The 12,500-nt window shown below is 38.8% G+C and overlaps 1 protein-coding gene across 7 annotated transcripts in view; it reads right to left on the bottom strand.

The window, feature by feature from the left end:
• LOC113815053 (polyamine-transporting ATPase 13A3-like) overlaps positions 1-12,500 on the bottom strand; it is a 27,160-nt gene that overhangs the window by 11,191 nt on the left and 3,469 nt on the right. For 4 of the 7 annotated variants that reach the window (XM_070142886.1, XM_070142891.1, XM_070142888.1 and 1 more), the window contains exons 2-11: positions 12,001-12,500; positions 10,325-10,492; positions 9,653-9,801; positions 9,205-9,352; positions 6,502-6,636; positions 4,376-4,442; positions 2,979-3,130; positions 1,330-1,459; positions 945-1,102; positions 344-529 (exon numbers count right to left, since the gene is read on the bottom strand). The exon at positions 12,001-12,500 is cut by the window's right edge. In XM_070142886.1, coding sequence (XP_069998987.1) covers positions 344-529; positions 945-1,102; positions 1,330-1,459; positions 2,979-3,130; positions 4,376-4,442; positions 6,502-6,636; positions 9,205-9,352; positions 9,653-9,801; positions 10,325-10,492; positions 12,001-12,057 — 1,350 coding nt within the window. In that variant the 5' untranslated portion in view covers positions 12,058-12,500. Of the gene's footprint in view, positions 1-343; positions 530-944; positions 1,103-1,329; positions 1,460-2,978; positions 3,131-4,375; positions 4,443-6,501; positions 6,637-8,330; positions 8,466-9,204; positions 9,353-9,652; positions 9,802-10,324; positions 10,493-12,000 lie in introns of all 7 variants that reach the window. The other 3 variants (XM_070142889.1, XM_070142887.1, XM_070142890.1) reach the window with 1 other exon arrangement.

Here is a 12,500-nt window from a genome sequence, read left to right on the forward strand (position 1 = left end):
TTATCCCCAACCAAACCCCATTAAACCCAAAACCTCTTCCGAACCCCACACCATTTACCTCATCCCATTAAGCCCCTACCAAACCCCATTAAACCCATAAGCCTCTTCCGAACCCACACCATTTACCTCATCCCATTAAGCCCCATTAAACCCATAAACCTCCGAACCCCACTCCCCTTATCTCATCCCATTAAGCCCAACCAAACTCCATTAAACCCATAAACCCCTTCCGAACCCCACCCCCATACCTCATCCCATTTATCCCCAAACCAAACCCCATTCAACCCCACCAAACCCCCCTTAAACCCCCATTCAACCCCTTCGAACCCCACCCCCTCCTTACCTTATCGAAACACACGGTATCGACGGAGCCCGAGAGGGAGATGTAGTTCGAGGACAGACAGAACACGTCCTTCCTCTTGAGCCGCTGTTGCGTGCAGGCGTTGATGGCGGTGATGGTGGCGGGCAGCACGGACGGCACCACGAACGTCACGAGGTCCAGCGACAGGAACACCACGTCCCAGGAACCCTTTGAGAGAGGTTTCGTTAGGGGTTTACTGAGGGTTTTGGGGGGGTTGGGGTCTGTGTGGTCTGCTGCCTTGCTGGTTCGCATGTGTTAATGTTCTTGTTCTATGTGTGTGTTTTTTTTTTTTTTTTTTTGTCTACTTTCTCTCTCTCTCTCTCTCTCTCTCTCTCTCTCTCTCTCTCTCTCTCTCTCTCTCTCTCTCTCTCTCTCTCTCTCTCTCTCTCTCTCTCTCTCTCTCTCTCTCTCCTGATTTATTAGGTTGAATACAATATTTATTATTTTTATGGACTATGAATATGTAAAGCTGTGTGTGTGTGTGTGTGTGTGTGTGTGTGTGTGTGTGTGTGTGTGTGTGTTTGTGTCCCCGTGTGTGTGTGTCCGTGTGTATGCGTGTGTCCGTACGTGCACACTCCCTCACCTTGATCTTCGACCACTGGAAGAAGCTCCACACCATGGCGCCGAGACCGATCAGCAGGAACACCCCGAGCAGCTTCAGGAAGTCGCCGTAGAAGTGATGCTCGATGGGCTTCGGGAACAAGATGGACCTGACCAGCTCTCCCCGCGCGGTGTAGAACCCTGCGTGTAGTGTTGTTTTTTGCTGTTATTATTCTTGTTATTGTTATCATTATTGTCACTGTTATTTTCACTATTATGAATCACTGATAGACTTTCTCAACGAACACACACATTCAATACCCGAAAAAAACAACATATAAAACCCCTCCTCCACAACGAAAGATGTAGGCCTACCTTTACATTTACACCTCGATCACGTAAATCCGATCTCGTATCTCGTGCCTCACCTGTATTAACGACCAGCACAGGGAGTTCCTGGCCGCCGCGCACCTGGAGCACTTCGGTCCCGCTGTAGAGAAAATGGCGCTTGTGTTCCTCTTCGCAGAACATCGTGTCGCTTTCTTTGGGTATCGCCACCTGGAAACAGTTTGGTGGCGTGGGGGTTACTCTGTTAAAGAGCTTTTTTTCGTTCTCTTCTTTCTTTTTGTCTTTCTCTTTATTAACTTTCTTTATATCCATTTCTCTCTCTACCTCTGTATGTCTGTCTCTGTCTGTCTCTCTGTCTGTCTGTCTGTCTCTCTCTCTCTCTCTCTCTCTCTCTCTCTCTCTCTCTCTCTCCCCTCCTCCTTCCCTCTCTCTCCCTCTCCCTCCCTCCCTCTCTCCCTCTCTCCCCCTCACCCTCTCCCTCTCCTCCTCCTCTCCCTCCCTCCCCCTCCCTCTCCTCCTCCTCCCTCTCTCCCTCCTCCTCCCTTCCTCCCTCTTCCCTTCCTCCTCCCTCCCTCCCTCCCTCCCTCCTCCTCCCTCCCCCTCCCCCTCCCCCTCTCCCTCCCTCCCTCCTCTCTCTCTCTCTCTCTCTCTCTCTCTCTATATATATATATATATATATATATATATATATATATATATATATATATATATATATAATATATCATGTCTTCTCTATCTATCTATCTCGCACTCTCTCTCGCACTCTCTCTCTCTATCTCTATCTATATATCTCTGCGTGTCTCTCTCTCTCTCTCTACCTCTGTCTGTCCATATGTCTCTCTCTCTTTACTTTTTTTTTCTTTCTTTCTTTCTTTCTTTCTTTCTTTCTTTCTTTCTTTCTTTCTATCTATCTATCTATCTATCTATCTATCTATCTATCTATCTATCTATCTATCTATCTTTCTTTCTTTCTTTCTTTCTTTCTTTCTTTCTTTCTTTCTTTCTTTCTCTCTCTCTCTCTCTCTCTCTCTCTCTCTCTCTCTCTCTCTCTCTCTCTTTCCAAGTATCAATTTTTTTTCATATTTTCTCTAAATTTTAATCTGATCTTACTGTCTGTTAAACCTCACCTAATCTTATCTACGTATCCACATTCATATCTATTTTTTTTCTATTTACTAAACTTTTTACACGCATTCTTACTCTTTATCTTTCTCACTACTCTCACTGCCTCTCCTCTTCCTTTTCCTTTTCTTTTTTTTTCTCTCTCTTTTGTTTTGTTTTCTTTTTTTCTTTTCCTTTTCTTTCTTTTTCAATGTTTTCTTTTTGTTCTTTTCCCCCTCCTCATCCTCCTCTACTTCTTTTTCTTCTTTCTCTTCTTCTTCCTCCTCCTCCTCCTCTTTCACTTCCTCCTCCTCCTCCTTTTCTACCTCCACCTCCTCCTTCTCCTCTTCCACATCCTAGTCATTCTCCTCTTCCTCCTCCTCCTGATCATCATCACCATCACCACCATTACCATCACCATCAACATCATCACCACCATGACCATCATCACAACCCTCATCATCATCACCATCATCATCACTATCCCACCCCAATCTTCCTCCCTCCCATCCTCCCCTTCAACTTGATCCCTTTCCCTATCATCTCTTCTTCCCACTTCCCACTTCGTCATTCCCTTAATTCCCCACCTCCTCTCTCCTCCTCCTCCTCCTCCCCCATTCTCTCTCACCTTCGTAATGGGCACCGACTCCCCCGTCAGCATGGCCTCATTGACGACCACGCTGCCCTGGAGTACGACGGCGTCCACCTCCATACGACCCAGTCCGTCGGTGATCAGCATCACGTCGCCAGGCACGAGTTCACGGGACGAGAGGGAGGTTTCTGGTGGGTGGGTGAGAGGTGAGGTGGGTGAGAGGTGAGTGGGGTTTTAGTGTGGGTGGGTGAGAGGTGAGTGGGGTTTTAGTGTGGGTGGGTGAGAGGTGAGTGGGGTTTTAGTGTGGGTGGGTGAGAGGAGAGTGGGGTTTTAGTGTGGGTGGGTGAGAGGTGAGTGGGGTTTTAGTGTGGGTGGGTTGGATGGGAGTTTTAATCGTTTATTCTTTAGCTGTTCTTGTCGTATGTGTGTGTGTGGGGGGGGTTGAATGGGAGTTTTAATCGTTTATTTTTGAGCTGTTGATGTTTTTTATTATACATTTTAGTGCTGTTGCTACTGACGTGATTGGGGGTTTTAATCGTTTACTTTAGGGCTGCTTTCATTATTTTCATTAATCTTTTTTAATCGTCTTTTTTATTTCCATTATTTGTTTCAAGTTTTTATTATCTATTTTAGGGTTGTTGCTGCTGAGTTGAGTGGGGATTTCAATTATATATTCTTATGCCGTTGCGATGGGTAGATGGAATTCAGTGGGTTTTTTTTTAAGTAATTAATTTTGGTTCTGTTTCTATGGGTGAATGGGGTTGAGTGGGTCTTATAGTTATTGATGGGCAGTTTCAAGTTCATTTAAATAATCATTTTTGGGGTATGATCGGGGCAGAAAATCAGAGGATCCTTGACTAACACGTCGGGAAACAATCTTTTTTGTCTAGACTCGTTGCTATCATGAGATAAATATAATCAACAGGTGGGTTTAATCTGATAAAGCTGTCTTGCTGACTTCCGCCTTTAAAGTTATATTATATATTATATTATATATATCTAGGTTTATATTTTTCTAGGGGAAAGGGGAAAGGTGAGACTCACTTCCTCTTTATTCTGTTATTGCTGTTTAGTGACTTTTTGAAAAATTATATTACTGTTATCATTAACGCTTATGTTTACCAGGAATAGCATTAGAAAAAAAATAAAGAGTAAAGAGTAAAGAGTAGTAAAAATAGTAGCAACCGTGACAGCGAACAGTGAAGTAGCTATAAATATCAATACTACTATTCCTTGGCGTTATCATTATGATCGCCACCAACACCCTCGACACCATCATCGCTAACAACATACTCATCCCCATCATCATCATATAAACATTACTATCCAAATCCTCAGCAGCAACAATCGTTATCACCATCAACATCATCATCAAAACCACCATCACAATCACGACAATCCCAATCCCCAATCAAGCCAGACGAGGTACTCACTCTGGCCGTCCCTTAACACCGTAACTTGTGACTGGGATGTGACCGTCTTCCTCAGGGCGCGACTTTGCTGTAAGACATGGCATCAGGAGTCAGAAATGTGTATTGGATGAACAATTTGAAGAAGGGAAAAATATCAGTCATTATAGAATAATGAATTATTTTTCAGAATGTTCTTTTTGATACTTTCTGAACTGAACTGTGTATATATATATACATTTTGAGAATAATTATGTGCCATTATCAGTATGCTGATCAAAATCAAATATGCATAGACATTTTAGATACCGCTAAACACACAAAATATATTTTACTACAATCCAGTGCCAATCAAAGCATGCGTTCCTGTTTAATCATATACATGCAAACATTGATGTTAAGGCATATATATATATACATATCTGTGTGTGTGTGTGTGTGTGTGTGTGTGTGTGTGCGTGTGTGCGTGTGTGTGCGTGTGCGTGTGTGTGGTGTTTATGCCTAGTATGTGCGCGATGGGTCCCAAGAGTAATGCAACATACAAAATACACTAAATACTCCCTCGAGGCCACACTCCAACACAAAACCTATTCTTCGCACTTCTCGAAGACCGTGGGAGTCCTCTTTAGCGAGGCAGGAGGTCAACGCCTGCAGTGCCCGCTGAATCTCAACCCTGCCCACGAGCCTCTTGCCCCTGCGACCCCTCTGTGGGCAATTTTCTGACGAAGCATGGCACCCCATCGGCCCCCAACACTAACAGACAGGATGCAGATTCAGCAGGCATCCTAGACCTTGACCTCCTTCCTTCCTACCGACTTCCAGAGCTGCTTCCAAGAACAGATTCAGCACTTCGTTATGGCCTCTCGTGAATATTCTGGGAATGGTTGAAGTTACACAGTATCATTCAGAAAAAATCAGGCCATAAGCATTTTGTAGAGGACAAAAAAAACATCACAAGATAGCTCAACATGTGTAAAAAAAAATAGTTGCCGATTACAGAATTAATCTCTGGATACACCACAAGGAGAATTAATCGGTTTCCCCTGAAAAAAAAAATAACAAATAATAACAAAGGGCATTGTACCGAAAAATAGTGCGTTTACAGAATTTCAGAATGGCAGGGTTCAGCTGAAAAAATAACCACACCTCAAATCAAAGAACACTTCTCAACCCTTGATTCAGACCAGAAATGGTACCTCTGATATGAGGCACAGAAGGGGTAGGCTTCCTAGCCCGAAGCCTACATCTCTATTTACAACTAAGACTGCAAACACATTAATATATACTCATTTTGTCTTCGAATCGCTCAACAAATACAATAAGCAGTGAAGTATGCTAAGAATACTAGTATATACATTACACCCATACACACATACAGACACTCACACACGCGTGTGTGTGTGTGTGTGTCAAGTAGTTTCACCTATACAAAAAAATAAATGTTTACTTTTATGCATTTAGTCAGTACCTTTTCATTTGCACGAAATGAGATAAAAATGAAAAAGTAACAGAGATACTAATATTGATGATGATTATGATGATGATTATGATGATGATAAGGATCATCATTTTTATTATTAACATTATTAGTAATAGTATTGCTGTTATTATTATAATTACTATTATTAGCATTATTGTCATGATTATCATTACTATTATTATCATCATTATTACTATTACTATTAGTATTATTAGTATTATTATTATCATTATCATCATTATCATTATTATTATTGTTATTATTATTATCATTATTATCATTATCATTTTGTATATTATCATTATTACTATCATCACTATTATCATTATCTCCACCATTACCATTATCATCACCATCACTACTATCATCACATTGTCTTTACTATGTTTATTAACATTATCATTACCATAATTATTAATCTTATTATGCTCATGATCATCATAATTATCATCATCACGATTATTACCATTATCATTGCTACTGTCTTTATTGTTAGATTTTTTATTATCAATATGTGATAACATTGTAATAATCATTAACACAAAATCAAAACCAAAGTAATAAAGATGAAAAAAATCACACAACAAAAAACAAAAACACAAAGCAAAAGCAAACGTAAAAAGCCAACGGTACATGTTTGTTAAAGTGAAAACGAAGAATCGCGAGTTACCTTAATTATTCTGTACAGCAAGTATGTAAATGATAATATGGCCAGTGACAGGAGACCCAGACCTTTCTTATAATAGCCTTGTATACACCATATCATGACAGCAAACAGTTGGAACATGTAGAGCGGAATGTAAGTCTGCAAAGTGTACAATATGACATGTTACTTTTGAGAGGGAAGAGTCAGAGAGCAGTGGTCTGCGGGGTTAAAGTTTTTATTATTGGTGGGCGGGGTTAAAGTTATTTTCGTTGGTCTTTTGGGTTAAAATCATACTTCTTTTTCTCCCAAAGTAGTGTTTCATATAAAATTGTCTCTGGTTATGACTAGAGTTCCTCATGTTTGTATGTTTTTTCTGTTGGTAGGCAGGGTTAAAGTTATTTTCATTGGTCTGTTGGATTATTATTTTTTCTCTCTCTCTAACGAGTGTTTCACATAATACTGTCTATGGTTGTGACTCGTGTTGCCACATATTATTATCCTAATTATATCACAATCATATTGTTCTTATTAATGTTATGTTTATCAGTGTTATCCTTATCATCAATATAATATTTATCATTATTGTCACCATTATTGTCTTTGTTATCATCATCACTAATGTTCTTTATTATTATCATTATTATTATCATTATTATTATTATTACTATTATTATCATTATTATTAAGATTTTTATTATCATTATAATTATTATCATTTTCCTTATTATCATTATCATTATTATTATCATTATTGTTATTATTATCATCAACATAGTTATCATTATTATTATCATCATCATCGTCATTATCACTGTTATCATCATCATCATCATCATTATTCTCATAACTATAACTATCATCAGCATTATCATAATCATTATTAACATCATCACCATCATAATTATTATTATCATCATCACCATTATCATTATTATTATTATTATCATTATGTAAAAATATTACATAATTCCTTACCTATTACCATCAATAATACAATAACATCAATCTCATAATCATTATCAATATCGTTATTATTTTAAATGTTATTATCATCATTATCATAACACTTCTATTGCAATTATCAATTTTATTATCATTATAATTATTACTATTGTCATTATTATAATCATTACTATTATTATCATTACTGTTATCATTACCATTAACATTAGTAATAGTAGTTGTAGTATTATATTAGTGATATAATCACTACTATCATTACTATCATTATCATTATTATCATTATTATCATCATTATCACCATCATCATTGTAATCATTATCATTATTATCATCATCATTTATAACAAAATTTTAACCATCACCATCATCACTATCACCATTTTTGTATCTGAGAGCAGTCTATAAAACAGAATCAGCAGTATTAAAAGACTTTACCCTTTTTGTTGTTCTTTCTTTTTTTGTGTTATCATGTAAATCCATACAATCGTCTTAATGGTGTTTATATCAAGAAACCCAAATGGAAGAATTTTGCGCCTGGTGGAATGCCTTTCAAGCCAGTCGCGAGCCATGCTCCAAAAGACCAACACGCATGCGCAGACACACGCACACTCGCTACTGAACTACCACTACGACCAGCATGCAACTACAGGCATATTTTGGCGCGAAAAAATTTCTTGTTTGTCACTGTTCGGAAGTCCTCTGGATGGCTTCTTGATAAGCATCAGAGTTCAACGCTTCGATATGAACTAGGAGTTTCGAGGAAATAATCAAACTTCCGAACAGACATACAAAACAAGAAATCTTGGTGAGATGCGCCGCCAAAACAAACCAAGTTCCTCCTGCTACAAAGTCAAACGTGCGCTTCCGAATGCATGGTTCTCGAGGACCTACCCGACGCGTCTCCCAAACCATGATGGTAATGGTGACTATAGAGAGGACAGCAATGCAAACGGCGAACAGGTAGTAGGCCTGCATACACCATAGGATGACAGTGTATGCTTGGAAGATGTAGAACGGGTTATAAGCCTGTAGGAAGCGTTATCTATAGACTAAACAGCCGGTATGGTTGCTTGCCATCTATTCTGAGTCAGTCTCTCTCTCTCTCTCTCTCTCTCTCTCTCTCTCTCTCTCTCTCTCTCTCTCTCTCTCTCTCTCTCTCTCTCTCTCTCTCTCTCTCTCTCTCTCTCTCTCTCTCTCTCTCTCTCTTTCTTATACACACGTACTCTCTTTATTTGTCTCTATTCACTAGAGATTTCGAGGACATCATGCTATCATGTTATCTTTTATCTGTGACACTGATTAGTTAACAAAAAGTTAAATTTTATACCAAGTATGAAAAATATATGAAGGATTTCCTTATCATTTATGCAAACAGTATATACATATATATGTGTGTGTGTGTGTGTGTGTGTGTGTGTGTGTGTGTGTGTGTGTGTGTGTGTGTGTGTGTGTGTGTGTGCGTACATGTGTGGAATTCATGTTGAACAGATTGCAACGGGAACGACGAAGGGAAGGGCAAGAAAACACACGAATATGCCCTGACGAAGCAATAGTGAAAAGGCCTTCGGCATATTCGTGTGTTTTCTTGCCCTTCCCTTCGTCGTTCCCGTTGCAACGTATGCGTACATATATACATACATACACATACACACACACATATACATATAAGTGTGCGTGTGTATGTGTGTGTGTGTGTGTGTGCATATAACATAATTTTATACGAAATCATAGCGATTAAACAAAGCAGGCTACACTGGACACTGGCCTGTTGGACGATTAGTTGCCAGATGGACAGAATCTCGATCTTCATGAAGTTCTCGCCGAACAGAGCCTTTTTGGCCTTCGCCGCGGGTTCGCTGAGACCTCCCGACTGCCTGTGGAAGGTGTTGAAGGTCGTCCCGTGCTCCAGGGGCCTGCCGTGGGGGAAATGATTGAGTTCCTTTCCTTATGTGTCCTTGGGATTTTTTGTTCAGAAATTATGAGGGTATTTATTTTTACTAATTTTTATGATATACTTTGATTTCTGTTCTTCAACCAAAGAGAAAGAACAGCTATATCTCCCTGTCATAACGAGTTACCACAATAATATCTCAATTAACAAGCGAACCACCAAGAAAAAATATATATATAACCCATCCAGACACGCCTAAAAGAGAAAAAGAAAAGAATAAAGATAAGGATATAAAAAGGAACCCTTTAACCCCTGACCTCACCTCAGCCTGACGAAGGTGCACGTCGCCTCATCCCACACGTACTTAATCTTCTTGTTGATGAAATACACTCGGGACTGTGTGCCTTTTTGGTCCTCCGTCGCCACCTCCTCCCGGACCACCTTCTCCTCCCACAGCTGGTCGTACATGTCCTGGGGGGATCGGGTAATGTTATTCGTGGATGATGCGAGTTTTTTTCTGTCTGTTCCTGTATTTCGTTTCTTTCTGTCTGTTTCTCTCCCTCTCTCTCTTTCTCTCACTCTCTCTCTCTCTCACTCACTCTCTCTCTCTCTCTCTCTCTCTCTCTCTCTCTCTCTCTCTCTCTCTCTCTCTCTCTCTCTCTCTCTCTCTCTCTCTTTCTCTCTATCTCTCTCTCTTTCTCGCTTACTCTCTCTCTCTATCTGTCCCTTTCTCTCCCCCACTCTCACTCCCTCTCCATCTCCCTCACTTCCTCTCCATCACTCTCAGTCCCTCTTCATCACTCTCGCCCTCTCTCCATCACTCTCACCCCTTCTCCATCCCTCTCACTCCCCCTCCATCCCTCCCACTCCACCTCCATCACCCCCACTCCGCCTCCATCCCTCCCACTCCGCCTCCATCCCTCCCACTCCCTCTCCATCACCCCCACTCCCCCTCCATCCCTCCCACTCCCCCTCCATCATCCTCCCTCCCTACCTTGACAAGTAATCGCTTTGCCTCGCTGTCATCGCACCTCCTGTGAGTGAGCCACAACTTGATGGAGGGACGCCAGGTTATAAGGATCAGCAGCAGTCCTCCAGTCAGCACGGTCAGGAGAGCGGTCAGCAGCTGTTTCCGTAAGTCTGGTTGCCAGCCTATGATTTGCTGGAAGAGGTTAGTCGGTTAGATGGTTAGTCGTTTTTTTTTTTTTTTGAGGGATGGGAGAGGGATGGAGGGATGGAGGGAGGGGAAGGGATGAAGAGGGAGAGGGGGGAAGGCATGGAGGGAGGGAGAGGGGGGAAGGGAGGGAGAGGGGGAGGGGGGAAGGGAGGGGGAAGGGAAGGAGAGGGAGAGAGAGAGAGAGATGTAATGATAATTACAGAAATAACAATATAAATTATAATAATAGTATAAGAACATTAACAATTCGGTGATAATAATCATAAAAATATTGATGATAATAATGATAATAACAACAACAACAATAATAATAAATATTATCATTATGATAATAAGGAAAAGAAGAGGAATAAGAAAAATATTGATAATAACAATGATGATAACAATAATAAAAATAACATAAATAAAGATGAAAAAAATAATAATGATAATAGTAATAACAATAATAATAATGATGATGATGATAATAATAATAATAATGATAATAATAATAACACTAATAATAATAATGATGATGATAATAATAATAATAATGATAATAATAGCAATAATCATCATCATCATAATCATAATCATAGTCATAAAAACAATAATCATAATGATAATAATAACTATAATGATAATAGTAATAATAATAATAATAATGATAATTATAATAGTAAAAGCAATAAGAATGATAATAATAATAATAATAATGATAATGATAATATCAATAATAATAGTAATAGTGATAATGATAGTAATGATAATAACAACAATAATAATATTATTATTAATAATAATAGTAATTATAATAATGGTAATAATAATAAAAACAATAGTAATAATAACTATAATAACAATAATAACAACAGCAGCAACAACAATAATAACAACAACAACAACAATAATAATAATAATAATAATAATAATAACAATAATAATAATAATGATAATAATAATAATAATAATACAATAATAATAATAACACTAAAATAACAACAACAACAACAACAACAACAACAATAATAATAATAATAATAATAATAATAATAATAATAATAATAATAGCAATAATATTAATAATATTATTATAATAACAATAATAATAACAACAACAACAATAATAATAATAATAATTGCAATGTTAATGACAATGATGATGATTATGATAATGATAAAGATAAGAAAAGAAAGAGAAAGAAGAAAAAGAAGTATGGGGAGGAGGGGGAGGAAAGAAAATTTGATGATAACGATAAGAAGAAAAAAGTAACAATCGTACTAATGCTATTACTGCTAAGGGTAAAATATAATAATGTTTAGCATGATAGCTATGGAAATAACATCTATATCAATAACGATTGCATTGAAAATACAAAAATGACCATCACCGTCTCTGTAAAACTAAGGATGGTGATAAGAATGACAATGCTAATGGTGACAGCAGTCCTCAAAATAAAGTTAGTATTAGTAATATCACTGATAAGAGAAGTCCGTTCACTTCCGCCACTCACCAGCTCATCCTTGGTCCCGTGATTGAGAGCTCGAACCCCCTCGTCCCAGGAGACCATGGCGGCGCCGGCTTCAATTCCTTTTTTCTCGGTATAGCAAGAACCACCTCAGGGGCGTCCTTTCACTGTAGTTACGTTGGGTACATGTAGTTGTTTTGGCACTTATCTTTCTCTATATATCTGGTTCTATTTGGGTATACTATAAACACAGGAGGTTCAGATTCGACTTCCACTGGAGACTTCAAGAAAGGTTTTTGTACTCGATGAGATAAACTTTCACTTCGTCCCTCCTCGAGAAAGGCTGTCGAATGTCCGGAAATATAAGAACAGCTTACGTTCTCCCCAAATTCAGTCAAAGTTCGTCCTCCTGTCCTCAAAATAAACTCAAACTGAAATTCTTCGTCTTACTCTTCAGCCAGGACAACCTCAAATTCCCACACATTAAATCGAGACCCAGGGTGGTTCCTCTTCCTCCAAGAACCACTTTGCTCTCCAGCTTTCTT

Source organism: Penaeus vannamei, chromosome 30, assembly GCF_042767895.1.
Source record: "Penaeus vannamei isolate JL-2024 chromosome 30, ASM4276789v1, whole genome shotgun sequence".
In the NCBI taxonomy this organism is placed as follows: domain Eukaryota; kingdom Metazoa; phylum Arthropoda; class Malacostraca; order Decapoda; family Penaeidae; genus Penaeus; species Penaeus vannamei.